The 19919-nt window shown below is 39.5% G+C and overlaps 2 protein-coding genes across 8 annotated transcripts; one reads left to right on the top strand and one right to left on the bottom strand.

Moving 5' to 3' along the window:
• Positions 1 to 891: 891 nt before the first annotated feature.
• On the bottom strand, positions 892 to 18118 carry lrwd1 (leucine-rich repeats and WD repeat domain containing 1). 4 transcript variants are annotated; one of them, XM_057821182.1, is made up of 17 exons: positions 17704 to 18117; positions 13694 to 13780; positions 13394 to 13628; positions 11901 to 12020; positions 11682 to 11828; positions 11366 to 11425; positions 9320 to 9391; positions 8589 to 8852; positions 5473 to 5587; positions 5301 to 5395; positions 4962 to 5172; positions 4239 to 4311; positions 3958 to 4101; positions 3788 to 3891; positions 2010 to 2168; positions 1642 to 1751; positions 892 to 1568 (listed from the first exon to the last, which is right to left on the bottom strand). In XM_057821182.1, the coding sequence occupies exons 1-17, from the start codon at positions 17832 to 17834 to the stop codon at positions 1422 to 1424; spliced, it is 2274 nt and encodes a 757-aa protein (XP_057677165.1). In that variant the 5' UTR covers positions 17835 to 18117; the 3' UTR covers positions 892 to 1421. The 4 variants fall into 4 exon arrangements, with proteins under 4 accessions (XP_057677165.1, XP_057677167.1, XP_057677168.1 ...); XM_057821184.1 differs by lacking the exon at positions 17704 to 18117 and adding an exon at positions 15908 to 15996; XM_057821185.1 differs by lacking the exon at positions 17704 to 18117 and adding an exon at positions 15091 to 15293.
• On the top strand, positions 14070 to 19748 carry alkbh4 (alkB homolog 4, lysine demthylase). 4 transcript variants are annotated; one of them, XM_057821190.1, is made up of 3 exons: positions 14070 to 14996; positions 18294 to 18482; positions 18615 to 19748. In XM_057821190.1, exons 2-3 carry the CDS (start codon positions 18435 to 18437, stop codon positions 19134 to 19136), a joined length of 570 nt encoding a protein of 189 aa, XP_057677173.1. In that variant the 5' UTR covers positions 14070 to 14996; positions 18294 to 18434; the 3' UTR covers positions 19137 to 19748. The 4 variants fall into 4 exon arrangements, with proteins under 4 accessions (XP_057677173.1, XP_057677171.1, XP_057677170.1 ...); XM_057821188.1 differs by lacking the exon at positions 14070 to 14996 and adding an exon at positions 16196 to 16292; XM_057821187.1 differs by lacking the exon at positions 14070 to 14996 and adding an exon at positions 16216 to 16351.
• The last annotated feature ends 171 nt before the right edge of the window (positions 19749 to 19919 follow it).

Below are 19919 nucleotides of genomic sequence, written 5' to 3'. Positions count from 1 at the left end.
ACGATACGATACGATTTGCGATACAAAGCTCACGATAACGATGATCTGACGATATGGTGATACAGCGATTATCGATACATTGGTCAGGAAATCATTCTTAGATATCCTACAAACAACTAAAAAACAGATACACATGCTTCTGCTGTGAATTGTTTATCACTAGTAGATGTCCAATCCATTTGAAGTGGGAGGGATGGCAGCGAATGAACATTCGCTGCCATCCCTCCCACTTCAAATGGATTGAACGTCTATGGCCGTCAGTGGCAGTCAATGCTAGACAATGAAGTAATTTTGGGCCATTTAAGGTCATCAACCTGTTGATTTTCAGTTACTTCCTGTTGATTTTGGAGTATTTTATGGGTCACTTACTGTTTGAGTTATAGAACAGAAGGTGACCTGGGAATCACCCAAATAAATAGGCAGTGACTCAAACTCAAACAGGAACTGACCTGGAAATGCCCTGAAAATCGGACAGAATGAACGTTCCCAGTCTAAACGGATTGGGCGTCCGCACCGTCAATGCAGCCTTAGAGTTAACAGACACACTGTTATGGTAGAAGATTTTGGTAGCAACTTGTTAGTTTCGTTTCGATATTTTGTCACACCCCTCGGCTACAGGATAATGAAATACACAATATTAACATATTTTTTCATAAATTTAGCAAGGCACTCGAAGTACTTGAGAGTCAAATGTACAACACTACTGCACTGCTTCTTCTTGTTATGTTGGCAAAAATTGTGTTATTTGTTTGCCATCTGCACACACACATACACAAAAAATACAAATAAGAATGAAACTTGTATTCATTCAACAGAAATGTTAACTATTGCGGATGCATTTTCCATATTTAGCTCTTTGCTATAGCTACAAAAAAAAATCATTGCAAAATGTTTGGGAAAAAAATCATTCAATAATGCACATGAAAATCTTAGACCATTTTGATAAAAAATGACAATTGAAGCAAACAAGAAATGTTGCCCATTTTTAAACATTTCATTGTCTTGGTGGAATGCCCTTCAGTGACTGTAAAAATAGTGACTAACTCACTACAACGGTGTACTGTACATCACAGTGACAAATCCTTGAGTAAAAATGCACAATGTGAAAGATTAAAATACAGTGTAAAGGGTCTTGTACTAAAATTATGAGTAAAAAAACATTTGTTACTTGTAGATGTCCCTTCCATCTGAACTGGGATTTCAAATTGATTGGACATCTATTGCTGTCAATGGCAGCCAGTAAGTTAATTGCTGAGGTGTTACGCATGTTTGCATACTGTAGTAGTGGCTTACATTACACATTAGATAACCACTGATCTCTTTTAAGATTTGGAAATTAATCCAAAGAACATTGGATTCTCATACGAGTGTCGAATCTCACAAAACATTTCAAGTAGTATTAATAGGTGGTATTCAATTGTTCAGGGCGTCCTCTTCCACACCATCACCATGTTCTTGTCGCTGAGGGCCACCAGGTACTGGAATTCGGGGTCTATGGCCACACTGTTGATGGATGGACCTTCCAGCGGGCCAAGGCCCTGCCGGACAGGGGCAGGCCACTGGAGCACCTAAGCGGAACGAGCGACGCATTAGCGATTGTGCGAAACCTCTGAGAACGTTTCTCTCGCTTCCCCTGTTCACCTCCGTGGGCTCAATGGGCTTTCCGGTCTGGAAATTGTCCGTCTGGAGTTTAGTGATGTGATACGTCCACAATTTGCCTTCGTTGTCACCACACACGATGTAAGATCGGCCTAGAGGCAGACAAACAAGTTGTTCTGCTGCAATATATTATTCATTACAACTCATTTATAAGTTCTCAAGTTAGTTGCTTTACATTATTACTGCCTCTGAATGGTAATACGTAAACATGTAATCCAACCTAGGGGGTAATGAATAACACACCTAGTTGAGGTTGCAGCATACAAGTGTTCTCAAACAGGAAAAAACTCACAGATATGCCCCCCACATTTGGGTCTAGTGGTAAATAGGAAGATGGGTGGTGGGCTTACCGGGACAGGTGCTGAGCGCCAAGTAAGGAATCTCCGTGTTTGCCCAGCGCAGCTCGGCCAGTACGGCTGCGCGCACATGCCCGTTCTTGTCACGCCGTTGCGATCGCGTTTGACTCCAGCTCCACAGATAGATGCAGCTGTACGAAAAGTTCTTGGAGGCTGACCACCACAACAACGACAATATTAGCTCATTGGCATTATCCATAATTGGTGGTCAAAATAATGCCTGCTCCTTTCTTTAAACTTATATGGGACAATTGACTATATTTGGTCATTTAAAAAAAAAAAAAATCATCAACACCTGGCGTCTACATAGTGTATGTGGACCTTGCTAAATAATAAATAAAATAGTATTAATTAGAAGTGTGCGAAATTTCCAATTCTTAGATTATTCGCAATTCGGCCGTGGAAGATTTGAGAACGATTCACAAACATCCAAATTCCGATTATTGAAATATGCCAAACAAAGTAACTTTTTATCTAAAATCCTCCTAAATTGGCAAAATCTAGACTTCAATCTATCTTTAAATGATGAAACAGTTTTAAAACTTTCACATGTCGAAACTAGACAGAAGGGAAATTATGGAATAACGGGAGTAATTTTAACAACTTTAACAGTTGATTCTCAACATTAAACTAATTGAATGTAGTTCAAAGCTGCTGAAACAGAATGGGGACTTGAGTATTTTATTTACTGTTTTGAAATGTTAACTTGATACTGAAATAGTAATTTATTTAAGCCTGAGAGGATTTTTGTACAATTTGTCTAACTAATGTACAAAACATTAAAAGCAGCTAATAGCGGGATCGTGCATCAATAATCGATTTACAATCGAATCGTAGCCACTGAATTGTAATCGAATCGTTAGGTGCCCCAAGATTCCCACCTCTAGTATTAATATTCTCTTTTTTTAATCCCTTTTTTGCTTTAAATAGGGGAAAAAAAAAAAAAAAAAAAAAAAAGCATTTTGAATCGATAAAGACAATAATTGTAGTGGTCTTTTTTATTTAAGCTCATTTTTAAACAGTAAAAGAAATTTAAATAAATAACAATATTTATTTTTTTTTAATTATAAAAATGTAAAAACCAAGTTGAAAAATTGTAAAAATAAAAATATTTAATATTAACTCATTCATTGCCATTGATAGATGCATAGATGCCCAATTCATTTAAACTAGGTTAACTGACTGTGAATACTCATATTTACAGTGGGGAGAACAAGTATTTGATACACAGTCAATAGGAAAACCCATTGGCAGTGTATCAAATACTTGTTCTCCCCACTGTATATGCCACTGACAGCGCTAATTAGACGTCCAATTCATCCAACCCTTCAAGTCAAAATGAATTGGATGTCCAGCGTCATCAATGAGGGCCATATAAAGGGTTTATCTGACATATTACGCATTGTAATAAAATGTTTCATTTTAGTTGGATTAATTTGGCCGTATTTTCACTTAGTTTTTTTCTCATTTATAAGTATTTCTTCATGATGCATTCATTTTAATAATTGGTTAGTTTATTCATTCTGAGGTACACCCCCCCCCCCAAAAAAAAGGTTTTTGTCCGAACAGAACTCCATAAATCACTTGAAGAGAGTTGCTTGAAAAAAAAAAAAAAACTAAATGTAGGGTTCACTGTTTTAGAAATCAAATGTGCTCCTTAAGCGCAAACATTTGTCCACTGCTGATCTGTCCCATGCAGTCATATTGATAAGAGTAGCTACTGATAAGCTTGACTAGCAAGTCAAGACAAGCAAGTCCGCTTAGTCGCTTACCCACGATATCATCAGTGAGGAACGCGAGACCGTCCACGGTGTGGTAGTTGAGATCTTTGTCTTCGTTCTTGTAAACAGGGAAGGTTACTTCTGCTTCGATAGACCTTTTGGAGAAAAAAAATTATGCTTATTTTTGCTGAACACTGCGAGAGTAAAACTTTAACACCGACCTCTTGGTACCGCCCTTGGGCGCAAGTTGCGTGTTGTACCAGTGTAGACCGTCCTCGCATGCTGCCAGGAGCTGTGCATCGGGCTTGGTGGGTGGCAGGCAGATGTGCAGCGGGGTAGAGCTGCTTTCCAGTGTTAATAGTTGCCTGGAGTCAACACATATGCCAGTCTTAAATGGTGAATGACATCAGTGTCAGTGAATAAGAGTGTAATTTTAAATATGTTCAACTCAGCACTTTTGAACCATATTAGGTGAAATATACTACTCGAAATAATGACTCACACAACTTTAAAGTTGTACGTGCTGTCAATTCCGCCGATGTCCCATAACACAATCTTGTTGTCGTAAGAGCCCGCTTCAAGAGAAAAGAGAACAGTGGCACTTTAACACTTTACAGGGCAAGTGACTATTTTTGGCAATTTAATGAACTGTTAATATCGTTAATTATTATAAAATAAAAACACATTTACAGTATACATTCATAAAATGTTCATAAAAACCAAATTAACTAGATAATGCAATTTCAGGAGAAATGCATGGGGATGCTTTGCTGGTCAGTAAACTCCTGCGGGTCACTTCACATTGATTTTGTTGCATTTTGTTAGTCACTTTTTGTTGATTTTTGGGCATGGGTTCACTTCCTGTTCATTTCGGGTACCTCTCTGTTGATTTTGAGTTCAATTCCACTTCATGTCGTGTTTATTTTGGGCATTTCTCGGTCCCTTCCTGTTGATTTTTGGGGCATTTGTATGAGGAATAAAGTGGTTATGGCCCCCAATAATGTTATAAAGTTAATCAATGTATTTAAATGAGCGCCCTATTAAGAGGTAATATAGTGGTCACGTAATATGATGCCCATGTAAGTGGGTACCAAATCTTTAACAATTTTTGGGTAGGCGTTTTTCTCTACAAACGACCAAAAATAGTCACTTGCCCGATCACGGGTTAAATATTTCACTTGTGAAACTGAGCTTGAACACAGTTTAAGTGATAGTGAGCACTTACTAAATAGGAAGTTGCCTTGGCGGTGGTTGAAGCGAAGGATGGACAAGGCCCTGCGGCTAACACGGAACTCGCCATACGCCACGTTGCACCGGGGGTGGATCAGCTTGACCAAGCCTCGCTTTCCGCCCGCCGCAAGAATGTTGCAAGGCTGCGCCGAAGCTCCCCCCCCTCGGGACATCAGGACCGTTGACCAGGCCAGTGAGAAAAATTCCTGTGGCCACAAATAAGACTTATTCATGTTTATTAACACCTTGATAGCTGAATTTAAATTGAACACATTGGCTGCCATTGACAGCGTATTTTTACTGCGAGGGGTGATGCCAATGGCAGCAAACAGACCTCTCCAGTGACTTTATACTTCTTCATCACCATGCCAGTCTCACAGTCGATAAGGCACAAAGAATCTCCACCGCATGTCGCAACTATGCGACTTCCTGCGCAACATAAGAATAAACATGAGAGATGTCGTGATTGCAACGAGTTGAGACAAGTTAGAAGCTTGTACAATTACCGGAGGAGTCCTGCTGAGGCTGGAAGGCACAGGCCCAAAGCTGAGTGGAGAAGTCTTCCGAGTTGTCCTGCTTGCTGTGACACTGCAGGACGTGAAGGGGCTGCAGACGCACTGGCTGCTCCACAGCCAACATTAATTCATTATAGGGCACTCATTGGCTGACCTGGCTATTCTATCCACATATGTGTACTAGGGGTGTCAAACGATTAAAATTTTTAATCGAGTTAATTACAGCTTAAAAATTAAATAATAGTAATTAATCGCAATTCAAACCATCTATAAAATATGCCAAAACTTTTATGTAAATTAATGTTGGAATGGAAAGATAAGACACAAGATGGATATATACATTCAACATACAGTGCCTTGCAAAAGTATTCGGCCCCCTTGAATCTTGCAACCTTTCGCCACATTTCAGGCTTCAAACATAAAGATATGAAATTAAATTTTTTTGTCAAGAATCAACAACAAGTGGGACACAATCGTGAAGTGGAACAACATTTATTGGATAATTTAAACTTTTTTAACAAATAAAAAACTGAAAAGTGGGGCGTGCAATATTATTCGGCCCCTTTACTTTCAGTGCAGCAAACTCAATCCAGAAGTTCAGTGAGGATCTCTGAATGATCCAATGTTGTCCTAAATGACCGATGATGATAAATAGAATCCACCTGTGTGTAATCAAGTCTCCGTTTAAATGCACCTGCTCTGTGATAGTCTCAGGGTTCTGTTTAAAGTGCAGAGAGCATTATGAAAACCAAGGAACACACCAGGCAGGTCCGAGATACTGTTGTGGAGAAGTTTAAAGCCGGATTTGGATACAAAAATATTTCCCAAGCTTTAAACATCTCAAGGAGCACTGTGCAAGCCATCATATTGAAATGGAAGGAGCATCAGACCACTGCAAATCTACCAAGACCCGGCTGTCCTTCCAAACTTTCTTCTCAAACAAGGAGAAAACTGATCAGAGATGCAGCCAAGAGGCCCATGATCACTCTGGATGAACTGCAGAGATCTACAGCTGAGGTGGGAGAGTCTGTCCATAGGACAACAATCAGTCGTACACTGCACAAATCTGGCCTTTATGGAAGAGTGGCAAGAAGAAAGCCATTTCTCAAAGATATCCATAAAAAGTCTCGTTTAAAGTTTGCCACAAGCCACCTGGGAGACACACCAAACATGTGGAAGAAGGTGCTCTGGTCAGATGAAACCAAAATTGAACTTTTTGGCCACAATGCAAAACAATATGTTTGGCGTAAAAGCAACACAGCTCATCACCCTGAACACACCATCCCCACTGTCAAACATGGTGGTGGCAGCATCATGGTTTGGGCCTGCTTTTCTTCAGCAGGGACAGGGAAGATGGTTAAAATTGACGGGAAGATGGATGCAGCCAAATACAGGAACATTCTGGGAGAAAACCTGTTGGTATCTGCACAAGACCTGAGACTGGGACGGAGATTTATCTTCCAACAGGACAATGATCCAAAACATAAAGCCAAATCTACAATGGAATGGTTCAAAGATAAACGTATCCAGGTGTTAGAATGGCCAAGTCAAAGTCCAGACCTGAATCCAATCGAGAATCTGTGGAAAGAGCTGAAGACTGCTGTTCACAAACACTCTCCATCCAACCTCACTGAGCTCGAGCTGTTTTGCAAGGAAGAATGGGCAAGAATGTCAGTCTCTCGATGTGCAAAACTGATAGAAACATACCCCAAGTGACTTGCAGCTGTAATTGGAGCAAAAGGTGGCGCTACAAAGTATTAACGCAAGGGGGCCGAATAATATTGCACGCCCCACTTTTCAGTTTTTTATTTGTTAAAAAAGTTTAAATTATCCAATTAATTTTGTTCCACTTCACGATTGTGTCCCACTTGTTGTTGATTCTTGACAAAAAATTTAAAAGTTTATATCTTTGTTTGAAGCCTGAAATGTGGCGAAAGGTTGCAAGGTTCAAGGGGGCCGAATACTTTTGCAAGGCACTGTAAGTACTATATTTGTTTACTATAACAATAAATCAACAAGATGGCATTACCATTATTAACATTCTGTTAAAGCGATGCATGGATAGAAAGACTTGTAGTTCTTAAAAGATAAATGTTAGTACAAGTTATAGAAATTTTATATTAAAACCCCTCTTAATGTTTTCATTTTAATAAAATTTTTAAAATTTTCAATCAAAAACTAAAACTAGTAGCCCGCCATTGTTGATGTCAATAATTACTTACACAATGCTCATGGGTGCTGAAGCCTATAAAATCAGTCGCACCCAAGCGCCAGCAGAGGGTGAAAAAACTCCGAAAAACACAACAAGTACACATTTCACTGTGCTGTCATTTTAACTCTTTCACTCCCAGCCATTTTCACCAGAGCAAGGCCCTTCGCTCCCGGCCGTTTTTTCTGGATTTTGACTGATTTTGCAAGGCCCACAGAAAATTCTGTTCTATTGCTATATAAACTTTGAACCCACCAAAAGAAAGATTGGACTCTCTTCTTTCAGCAGAAAAAAAAGTAAGTTCGTTTCTTTTTCCATTCTTTAGAAATCAGCATTAGAAAATAGCTTAGTTTGAGCAATTTTCCAATTTCTGATGAAAAAACGGAGAAAATGAGCTTTTTGTAAACGCATACATTTCAAACATAACTTTTACTTTAACAAAGCTATTTTTTGCATTAGTTACATCCCAAACATCTGAATAATGTTTTCCTTTTACAAAATACTATGAACAACCAGACAAATAGAGCTTTAGATAGAATAGTAACAATTTATTCACACACAACGACTGAGAGATGACGGTTTGTCGCCGAGATGACACCGTTGTCGCTACGTCAGCTGTGTAAACTTTTCCCTCATCGTTGTCTGTCTCACAAAGATGGATTATTTTGGCATTTCTGCGGGGTCTGCTAGGCGAGCAAATCCGATATGGTCCGATTGCTCCAAAAATATAGACATATCTGGTACCAATTCCAACACTGTGTATCAGATCGGGACATCAATATTAATACGTTTTTTTTAAATCACCAAAAAGAGTCACTTCCCCTATTAAAAGGTAAAGGAATTTCGATCTCTAAATCTTGGCAAAATGTAATTATAAAGGAGTGTTGGGTTCGAGTACCTGCGTCTTGTTGATGCTCTTTATCAAATCATCATTTGACTCATTCTTCGGTCCGCTCTTAACTCTATTGACTGGCGTTGTCAAACACCCGCTGACAGCCTCTTTCTTCGCAGGTACGCGTCTGGGCACCAAGGAACACTGACGCCTCGTGGCAGGAATCACGGCATCTTCAGGATCAGATCGCGACTTTTTACGAGGAATCAGCCGTACGTCGCTGTACGTCGACAGTGGAGTTTCCTTCCTTTTAATGGTGGTCGAGACCTCCTGCATGATAAACACAGCAACAGTGGCTGAGTCTGACAATTTTAGAGAAAACTTTTACAAGGGTGTCCTTGCTTGGAGTTAACTTCCTATGCCAAATACGATTGCAACACATAGTTGTATGGAAAAACCCTTCTAAATCCAATGAAAAACTAAGCAACTAAGTATTGCTATTAAATTGCATAATTAAATTTTTTTACACTGTAAGTCAATAATCTCTGGAGTTGTCCGATAATGACTTTTTAACCGATACCCGATATCCTGATATTGTCCAACTCCAAAAATCCGATAACGATATCAAACCGATACCGATATATGCGGTCGTGGACTTAACATATTATGGCTAATTGTATGAAAGGGGCCACATGATTGAACGCCTATCATCGTCAATAGCACTGAAACCGTTAATTAAAAAAAAAAAAAAAAATTTAACATTTATTTTGATCTTGGATGAGTGTTCTTTGCCTTACATTTACTTTGTTTGGCGAGACCTCCTTTGGTGCCGTCAACAAGCGCAGATACTCCCTGGCCATGGTATCAATCTAACAGACACAATGGAAAACACAGGAGGGAAAATGTCAAAATGGCGTCTAGTGCTGTCAGGGGCAGCCAATAAGTTAAATATTCTAATTTAGCAGACATAATGGGCTTTTCAAAGGAAACTAACTACAGTCAATTTTCCTTCACCATCAACAACTGCACCCTTCCTTTCTCAACACATTCCCGCAACCTAGGTATCATTTTCGACAATAAACGAAGATTCGACCAGCACATCAACCACATCACCAGAATTGCCTTCTTCCACGTCAAGAACATAGCTGTCTTCATCCCTCCCTCACCTTCTCTGCTGCTGAAACCTTCCTCCATGCGTTTATGACCTCCAGACTTGAATGCTGTAATAGCATTCTTTTTGGTTCTCCATCTTAACTCCTCAATAACCTACAATATTTCTAAAACTTTGCTGCATGCCTTCTCACCCGTACCCCTATAGGAATCACATTACCCTCGTCCTTCACAAACTGCACTGGCTTCCCATTTCACACAGGATACAGCATCGGTAAAAGTGCTCTATAAATAATATATATATATATATATATATATATATATATATATATATATATATATATATATATATATATATATATATTACAGCTGGGAATCTTTGGGCACCTAACGATTCGATTACGATTACGATTCAGAGGCTCCGATTCGATTATAAAACGATTATTGATGCACCCCCCTCCTTTTTTTTTTTTTTTTTTTTTTAAATTGTTTTGTACATTAGTTCCAAAATTGTTCAAAAATCCTCTCAGGCTAATCCAAACTACTATTTCAGTATCAAGTTAACATATAGCAGTAAACAAATATACAAAAATAACAGTAAATAAAAAACTCCAGTCCCCATTCTGTATCAGCAGCTTTAAACTACTTTCAATTAATTTAATGTTGTGAATCAACCGTTAAAGTTGTGAAAATTGCTCCTGTTATTCCATAATTTTTGTCTACTTTCAACATGTGAAAGTTTTAAAACTATTTTAAAGATAGATTCAAGTCAATATTTTACCGATTTAGGAGTATTTTAGATAAAAAGTTAATTAGGTTCGCTTGGAAGGTTCGCAACAACAGCCTTGCAGGGAAGTGTACTGCTTTAAGATGGCGGCCGTTGCTAACGCCCGCATATAGCTTTTTGTAGATGTGCTGCTAACGATACCAAATCTATCTTGCATCTAGTCCTATATAAATGATATCTACCGTAACATAATGTGGCTGTACTTTGTAGCAGCTTTTCGGCAGCAGTCAGGTATGTTGTTGTTTTTTTTATCTCGTGGCATGAGTTGAGCTAGAGCCGTGAGTTGAGCATTGGCATTACCCGAGGGGCCGGGTAATGAGAAGCATGATGTTTAGCTACTCTCGCTCCGTCCCTAATTGCGTACCGAAGACCGCACGGCGCGCTGAGTGTGTTGTACTTCTGCTTTACTTGGCATATTTCAATAATCGAATTTGGATGTTTGTGAATCGTTCTCGAATCTTCCACGGCCGAATCGCGAATAATCTAAGAATCGGAAATTTTGCACACCTCTAATATATATATATATATATATATATACTTAAATGTTTTTTTTTTAATTATTATTAAAATAAAACATAATTTTTTTCGGCTCAAGTGCAACTGCAAAGTGTCAATAAAGCATTGCCATATGCTTAGTAGCGCAAAACCGTTGTCGATATTATCCTATATAATTTTCACATGCTTTAATTGGCTTGGCCAACTCTAATAATCTCTTATACTGTATGTACAATATTTCATGATATCAAAGTCAGCTAAAAATAAAAAAAAGGTTCAAATCGATTGGACTTCTACTACTGACCGATTAATTTAAATTCACATCAGAAGTATGAAAAGGGCCACATGAGTGAATGCCTATTATCGTCAATGGCACTGAAACAGTTAACTAAAAAAAAAACAAAAAAAATTTGTTTTGATCTTGGATGAGTGTTCTTTGCCTTACACTTACTTCGTTTGATGAGTCCTCCTCTGTCAACGAGCGCAGATACTCCCTGGCCATGATCTCAACCTAACAGACACAATGGAAAACACAGCAGGGAAAACGTCAAAACGGATTGGACGTCTAGTGCTGTCAAGCCAATAAGTTAAATATTCTAACTTAGCAGACATAATTGACTTTTAAAGGAAATTAACTACAATGTGGCCGCTACAATGAGTTTGACAGCCCTGGAATAAGACATCACTCTAGTAGCTACATGCAGTAAAACAGCAAAATTTCCCAGTCATGTAATTGAGAAATTTAACAGCCATGCCATTTTCCTTACCTTCCATTTAGTGAAGTCGCTAACTGAATTTGGTCCATATTTCACTTGCTTCCGCACTGCATTAACAAAGTCCTCCTCCAGGACGGCCATTTTGTTTGATGTTACGGGAACCGGCAGGCTGTAGCTTTTCTCCCACAAGGCAACAATCTATGAGGCAGTTTGTCATCAGTCATCTTTGGCTGGAAGCACGCACAAGCGAATGAAACGCAGATTCCATACCCGCGTCCTGAGGTTTTCCGTGAACACGAAGCGTACGTGGTTGGCGGTGCTGGTGATGTCTTTACCATTGTAACTTCGCAAATTGGGCAGCAGCGTCATTAGCTTGTAATTGTCACTCACCTGTGTAAAAGTAGGTAAAAGGGTGAAATCAAGCACTTTTGTCTTATTAGATGCAAAACAGAATTCAGTTTTCCCCACCAACTTTTGTCACCTAAGTCAGCATTAGGGATGCAACGATACAGTTAAATCATGGTTCGGTATGTTTTTCGATACGAGGGACACGGTTTTCGATTCGATTTAATACATTTAATGTTTTGAAAGAAAAAAAAAAACATTTTTAAAAAAATGTTTTTTATTTTTCTAAAAAGCAAAAATAACAATGCCATCATATAAACATGCATTACAGTGCATAATATTTACATGCTTACTTCTTACTGATCTGAAGAAATTTTGTGTAAAAGTGCTGAAAACAATCTTTACTGTTTGTAAAGTGAGGCAGGGCACACTGTTGATTGCTATTACTCTCTTAGCAAATATGTTTACCACATGAGAAAAACATCCAATTTGTAATCCGAGTCCATCTGTGTTACATACTGGATAAACAATTTTTGCAGCATTAGCTATAGTCACTGGTATGGATTGAATTGGCCTGCTTAACTTCCATTCAGTCATGGCGATTTTTAATTCATCAATGTAGTATATGGACTACGCGTCCCATGATCACTCTGGGCTCACGCAGCCAATGGCATGGGACTTGGGGGGATCTAACGTGGCACATCTAGGTTGCTAATTGATGACATCTAGTGTGTGCGCGAGTGTTGTCAGGCATTAAAAAAAGTTAACAAACGCCAAAGAAGTCACGTCTGCTCAGTACTGCACAACACCAGCATTTGACAATCGACTTTCATAAACAGGACGAGTTTGAAGTACAGCGCTCTTAATTTGCCACTCATTGTTCATCATGTAACCATGAGTTAGCTCTCTGTGACCCACGGTCTTAACCTGTCTGTTGTCAATGCAAGGTTATTCGTAGCAGCCAAGTCGACAGCAAAATATAGGCGGACTTTGTTGTACGTATCCGTAAAGGCAGTCTTTGTTTAATATATACGAGTGGGGATAGCATATCAGCTCACCCAAAATACTGCCAAACAACGGATCTGTACGATATTAAAGCCGGCAAGCTGCCTCCTTAAGTTTCGGTCTTTCTTCACGAGCATTGATCCTCGTGCGCCACATAACGTTTCATTCAGTTTGGGGGAGGAGTGGAGTAGAGGCTACTCGTGGCAGAGTTTGTTTTGTCAAGGCAAAGCTGCACTCGACATTTTAGCGAGAGTGACGACAAAAATTCGGAAAATACATTTTGGGAGCTTTTCATTTGGATCAAATGTTTTTGCGTATTGAATTGAAGAGGGCCTATCAAACGGTTCAATATAAAACCGAGTATGTTTGCATCCTTAGTAAGCATTTTCATAAACATGTCCTTTTCCCCTTACAGTGATATAAAGGTTGTCCTCCATCATGACCTCCTCCAGGCTGCACAGGGATGCCATTGAGGTGACATCCTCCATCTGGTTGTCACTAAGGTCCAAGAAGCGCAACTTGGGCAGCTCCAAGTTTTTGGGGAATTCTTGCAATCGGTTCCCAGACAAATCGCAGCGCTCCAGGGACTGAAGACGGGAGAGGAGTTTGACAGGCAAGTCTGAACACTTCAACCCTAGTTTGGAAAGCCTGCAAAGGATTTCAAAGGTTAGCGTTTGTAGAAAAAAGCTGATAATGAAATGTTAAGTGCTTACTTTAATGTCTTGATGTCCTCGAGCCTCTTGGTTTTTGGAGAACCTTTCTCCAGTAGAAGCTTCTCTGTTATCTTCTCCGTCATTTCTCTGAAGAGAAGCATGGAAACCAATTAAAAGATGAAGTCAAACAAAGAAACTGATGGATGGGGGTGTGGTGAACGAGTCGTAACCGCACCCTTGTAATGGCTCATTCAATGAAAACAATAGAAAACTACGAATAGCCTATTAGGACAGATTGATATCAAATATTAGAGGGTTTTAAAAGCCAATGTTTAAGTCTGTTTTCCTTGTTTCCAATTAAAGAGCATACGACACCAGAAAAAAAGTCTTAAATGGCATTATTATGTGAATTAGAATCATATTTTGAGACGATTCGACCATATACAACAATTTAGCAAAGCGCAGATGACGAGAAATTAGTCTTTTAATCTGCCGGTTAGCCACGCCTACAATTATAGGGCTTTAGCGTCCCCAACAGGTGGATGACGTCAGCGGTAGACTAGGCTCATCCGTTTTACTATTCAGCCCATTGAGGGGGAATTGTTCAGAACGAGGAAAACGAGACGAAGAGAGCTGCAAAATGTCATTGTTTCAGTCTCTCTACTCCCAATATTTTTACAGGATATTCTTTTTATCCAAGTATTTTCCCCAAAAGCTATATAAATGGCTTGAGAAGGACCAGTCAGCCCGTCGAGGGGGAACTATTCACAATGAGGAAAACGAGACGAAGAGAGCGGCAAAATGTCATTGTTTCTGTCTCTTTACTTCAATATTTTTACAGGATATTCTTTTTACCCAAGTACTTTCCCCAATTGCTAAATAAATGGCATGGTCATGACAAATAACTTGTGCTAAATGGAATATAAAATAATAAAAATCCATTTATTCAAGACGACATGGCAAAATTACTCCATAATGGTCAAAACAGTCGACTTTACCTTTACTGTCACACCTGCCGAACGATATTTTATGACACCTAAATCGGACATATGTCATTTCCCTTCCCCGGCTTCGGAGAATGTAAACAGACCAGAAGGAGTGACAGCTAGCCGACATGCTAACCCGAACCGAGGGATGTTTCAAAGTCTTCGAAGTGGAAAATCACACATAACTAGCCTGGATTATTTGACATGACGACCCGGTTGTCGAGTTTCTTTGCGGATCGGCAAACCGCCCGGCGGAGAGCAATTTACAGTTCGTTCCCTGGAGGAGGGTGGCTGGAATTGTTGTGTAGCTAACGTGCTAACAGCTAACTGCTAATGAGCGTGAGGATAGCTTTTTACATGCCTATCAATGATCAAACGTAAGTAGTCCTTTATTTAAAGGAATTTTATAGTGTTTACTTTGTAATCACTGTATTCGTATTTGACATAATACAAAACAAGATGTTTACTCACTTCCTTGTAAGTCCAATGGTCCCACAGTAAATATCCACGGTGAATGGGAACCTTTTGAAACTCCAAAAAGGCGCATACGCCTCTCCCGCATACAGAATGATTTTTCTGCAGCCGTTTGGCTGGCGTGATGCAAAAAATAAAAGTATTAATCCGCAAAATCAGCTGAATCCTTCGTCCTCATACACAACAGTACACTGTAGCGTGAAGAGGACGTCTTCTACCGTACACGTCACAGCGCCCTCCTCCTCAATGCGAGACCGAAGCCGGAAGTCACTCATTTTCCTGGCGCGGGATTCAAAAAACTAAATAAATATAGCGATCGCTTCCACACACATCCAAGCGGTCCATATCATTCAGGAGCATAAAATACCGCGTGTATTATGAAATAAACATGCTTTTTCGTGTCACAAGCACTTTAACCCCGTAATGTTGACTATCTTGTTAACCGATGTACTGTACTGGGAGGAATATAAGCCTGATTCAGGGCTTGTAAAATTGAGCTGTTTTCTCTTGTTGTCATGTTAACCCCTTACTTTGGGATTTTCGAGTCCAACAGCGAGCTCTGTAGTGCTGCAAAACAATCACTTTACACACTTTGATAGCCCTAAAATATAACATGTGGAGACAAATGTTAAGAGAGAGGAAAAATATTGATTAATTTTTCTAAGACTAGCACCGTCCGCAGGTAAGCTGGTCACTTTCCGTGTAATGCATGTAAAATTCGCCTTTTTTTAAGTAGACAGAAGTTTTTCTAACTAAAAAAAAATTCATTGCTGGTTGAAAAATATGTGACAGAATGCATAAAAACTGTACTTACACAGACTTGCCTTTCTTGGTTTCCTTCACGACACACACCAGCACAACAAAAACTTTCCCGGGGTACTACGAATGACGTATTTCCGGTAGGCGCGGTTTAAGGGGCTGCCCCCCCCAAAAAAAAACTTTATTGCCCCACAAGTAAAAAAAGAACATTTTTTTTAACATGTCTTAAATATTACATAAAACGCGTCGTCGTTAACACGTGAAACGTGTTGCTTAAACACGCTATAATTATTTTGTTACATTTACGTTCAGTCTTGACCACCCGCTAGATGGCAGAATTTATCTTTCTTTGAAGCGACGCGCCCTCTAACATTTAATAGAAGAAGATGCAGTGAAAATGACGGTTCAGGATAGTGGTGCTGCTTCTTGTGCTTGCAAAGGTATTAGGCACTGCCTTCTGTGTGAGAAGTTCAAACAAAGTAATTTGTCCGGGGAGAAGGTAAACTTAATCTTGTTGTGAGTTGTTGACTAGTTTTGACGTCTTAAACATTAGTCATAGATTGCAACCTACCGGTAGTCTGGCGGAACAAGTGGATGGCTACTTGTTATTACCGATAAATACGAAAATGTACAATAACGAACATTAGAACTGAATTGGACGTCCATCGCCGTCAGTGGCGCTGAAAGAGAAGCTGGTGCCAATCTTATCAGTTTAAATGAATTAGACGCCTATCGTTGTCAATGGCACGAAATGAGTAAATAATAAATAATTTCTTATTTATTTTTTTACATTTTAAACCTGAATTTGTTTATGTACATATTATTTTTTAAATTAATGTTATTATTACATTTTTTTTTAAATTAAATACAAAAACAAGGGGGGAGGGGCTTATAATTCTCTTATCTACCCGCGTAAAGAACAAAAAAGCAATTTAAAAATGTTATTAATGCTATTATAGAGTCTACCCACGTACCACGTGTTCGCGTAGGGTTCCGCCCACTTGTCCGTCAAAACATAGTGTTAACCTATTACGGCTACGTACATTTCTCCTATTTACGGCGTGTTTTTCTGCTCCTTAACATTAATAATCAAAATGGTGAAGGCGTGTGTGGCTGTTGGTTGCACTAACAGAGAAGATGGAAGGAGAGACTTGAAATTTTACCGTATTCCGAGGGATCCAAATAGAAGAGCGAAATGGACGGCTGCAATTCGACGTGAAAATTGGACACCAAAAAATCACCACAGACTATGTAGTAGTCATTTTATATCCGGTAAGATGCATTTAATATATATTTAGAGGGTTTTGGCCTGACAACCACAATTAAGATCATTGCTAGGCTAATCGCCGACAACATACGACGTAGTACGACATAGTTTCAAATTCAAGATGTTTGTGACTTCCCTATCTTCCACCATCGTTATTTTTTGAATAATATTTAGCTGGTACCAAGTAAAAGAAACTGGCCTCGTCTACGGGGCTGACAAATAACCACAATTAAGATCATTGCTAGGCTAATCGCCGACAACATACGACGTAGTACGACATAGTTTCAAATTCAAGATGTTTGTGACTTCCCTTTCTTCCACCATCGATATTTTTTGAATAATATTTAGCTGGTACCAAGTGAGGGAAACTGGCCTCGTCTACGGGGCTGACAAATAACCACAATTAAGATCATTGCTAGGCTAATCGCCGACAACATACACGTATGTATGTAGTGCGTGCTATCGCTAAACCATATAAACATTAAAAGCCTTAACTCCATTGACAAACGACATGAAATACATTAGACTTGACAGTGGATGTTAGCAATAACAAAAGAATTCGAATTGAAAATTTCGTAACTCACCTTTCCAAGCACAAGATAGATTCCTGCCAAACGAGGACCTGTTTCACCCAACCAGCAACGAAGTATTTATAAGCGTCCAAGCTCTTGAAGTTTTTCGTGAGAATAGGCTGATTTTGTGTGGACAAGATCATTTTAAATATCAGCGTAGGAGATGTCAGGCAGACAGGGCGAAGACAGTGGGTCGAAAAACATCGATTTGGGCATCAAATATGGATCTGGCGACTGTATAGAACGAAGCTTTTCCTCATAACGCCTTTTATGCAACAGATCCAGTGAGTTTGCGGCATCAGAAAGCACCGGGTCTTCCATGAAATGCATTTTAAATTGCGCCATCAATTGAAATCAATGCAAATACAGAGTCAAAATGACGGACAAGTGGGCGGAACCCTACAGTGAACACGTGGTGCGTGGGTAGACTCTATAGCTATTATTAATCATCTTTAGAGTTTTATTGGGGGTCATAACCAGAGTGTATTTCTGTTTTTATTAATTTTAATTTTGTTTTAATTAACATTTTTATTATTTGTATTCATACATTAAATGTATGCAGAATATATGTAATTTTTCCATATTCTTCCATGTCGATGTAGATTGTGCATCATTTCGCCTACGACCCCAAGAGAAAAATTGCCTTTTGCAAAGATGGTGAGCCGGTGTCGTTCTCCTTCCCTGGAGTGTTCCTGTGGGAAGACTTTTTGTCTGAGGAGGAGGAGAAGGAACTCATAAGCAGCATGGACCAGGACGTCTGGAACCTGTCCCAGTCAGGTCGAAAGAAACAGGTACAGATGATGATGATGTCAAACACCACATATAATACAGTTGTGGATTGAGTAACAACTGACCCAATTTAGAGGTATACAAGAAATCACACATTGTGTCTTTGAAACAACCACGGGACTGTTTAATTGCAGGACTTCGGGCCAAAAGTGAACTTCAAGAAAAGGAAAGTGCGTCTTGCAGGTTTCAGCGGACTTCCTGCTTTGAGTAAAAAACTAGTGCTGCGAATGCAACAAGTAGAAAGTCTGGCAAGCTTCCAGCCTGTGGAGCAATGCAATCTTGACTACAATCCTCAACGAGGCTCCGCCATTGACCCTCACTTGGATGACTCCTGGCTGTGGGGGGAGCGCCTCGTAACCGTCAACATGCTGTCTGCCACCACGCTCAACATGTCACTTGAGCGGGGTCTCCCCCAGCTCGGACTCTCGGGGGAAGTGAACGTCGCTGTGCCGCTGCCGCGCAGGTCTTTAGTGGTATTGTACGGGGAGGCGCGGCATCGGTGGAAACATGGCATTCTCCGGAAGGACATTCAGGAGCGTAGAGTTTGTACCACGTACAGGGAACTGTCAGCAGAGTTCCTCCCCGGTGGACAGAGAGCTGAGCTGGGAGCTCAGCTACTAAATATTGCCGGGAGCTTCAATGGAACCCCTATTTAGACCCTCCAGATCATTTTGTGTGTCCCTGCTTTGTACAAACATTTGCTTTTTAACTAAACAATTGATGTCTTTTTTTTGACAAAGTAACCCAAAAAATAGAGTTTGGCTAATTAAACTCAATTTGTAAATCTCCATTCAAACAATTGAGTTCGTAGTTGAGTTTGAGTGCCATTAACAATAATAGGTGTTCAAACATGTGACTTTTATCATTCTGAACTGGGAGGGTTGGCAGCGAATTCATTCATTTGCCTTCCCTCCAAGTTCAAATGGATTGGATGTCTATCCCTGTCAATGGTAGCCACTGAGGTAAGAATTTGCTCACCTTTTTTTTTTTTTTTTTTTTAAATCTCAAAATGTCATAATTCCATTAAGTAATTGTATTTTAAACATTTGTCTGCAATAAATACAAAACCAATGAAGGTTAGGTTAACTGAGCGTACCTTGACCATTGGTGAACAGCGAGGTCGCTCTCGTGTTACACGAATAAATAGTTGCAAACTTGCAATTAAAAATGATACAATATACTGTACAATATCTGGTGATGGCGAAAGCAATATCCTGTGATTCATACAAAAAATGGACACATGATGGCAGTAAAGGCAAAGAGGAACGTTTTCTCTGTCGTTTTAATTTATATAATTCATCAGTTTTTTTTTTTTAAGACAAAGCCAATGCTAAAATACAAAACACACTAGTACTTCGTTGTGTTTTGCCACAGCCTCATAAATTACATCTTACTCCAAACCCTGTGTCTTTCGTTACGTGTTCCTCTTGTAACTACAT

Source organism: Corythoichthys intestinalis, chromosome 18 (assembly GCF_030265065.1).
Source record: "Corythoichthys intestinalis isolate RoL2023-P3 chromosome 18, ASM3026506v1, whole genome shotgun sequence".
In the NCBI taxonomy this organism is placed as follows: domain Eukaryota; kingdom Metazoa; phylum Chordata; class Actinopteri; order Syngnathiformes; family Syngnathidae; genus Corythoichthys; species Corythoichthys intestinalis.
Note: the sequence above shows the minus strand (reverse complement) of the source record. Positions and strands in the feature narration are given on the sequence as shown.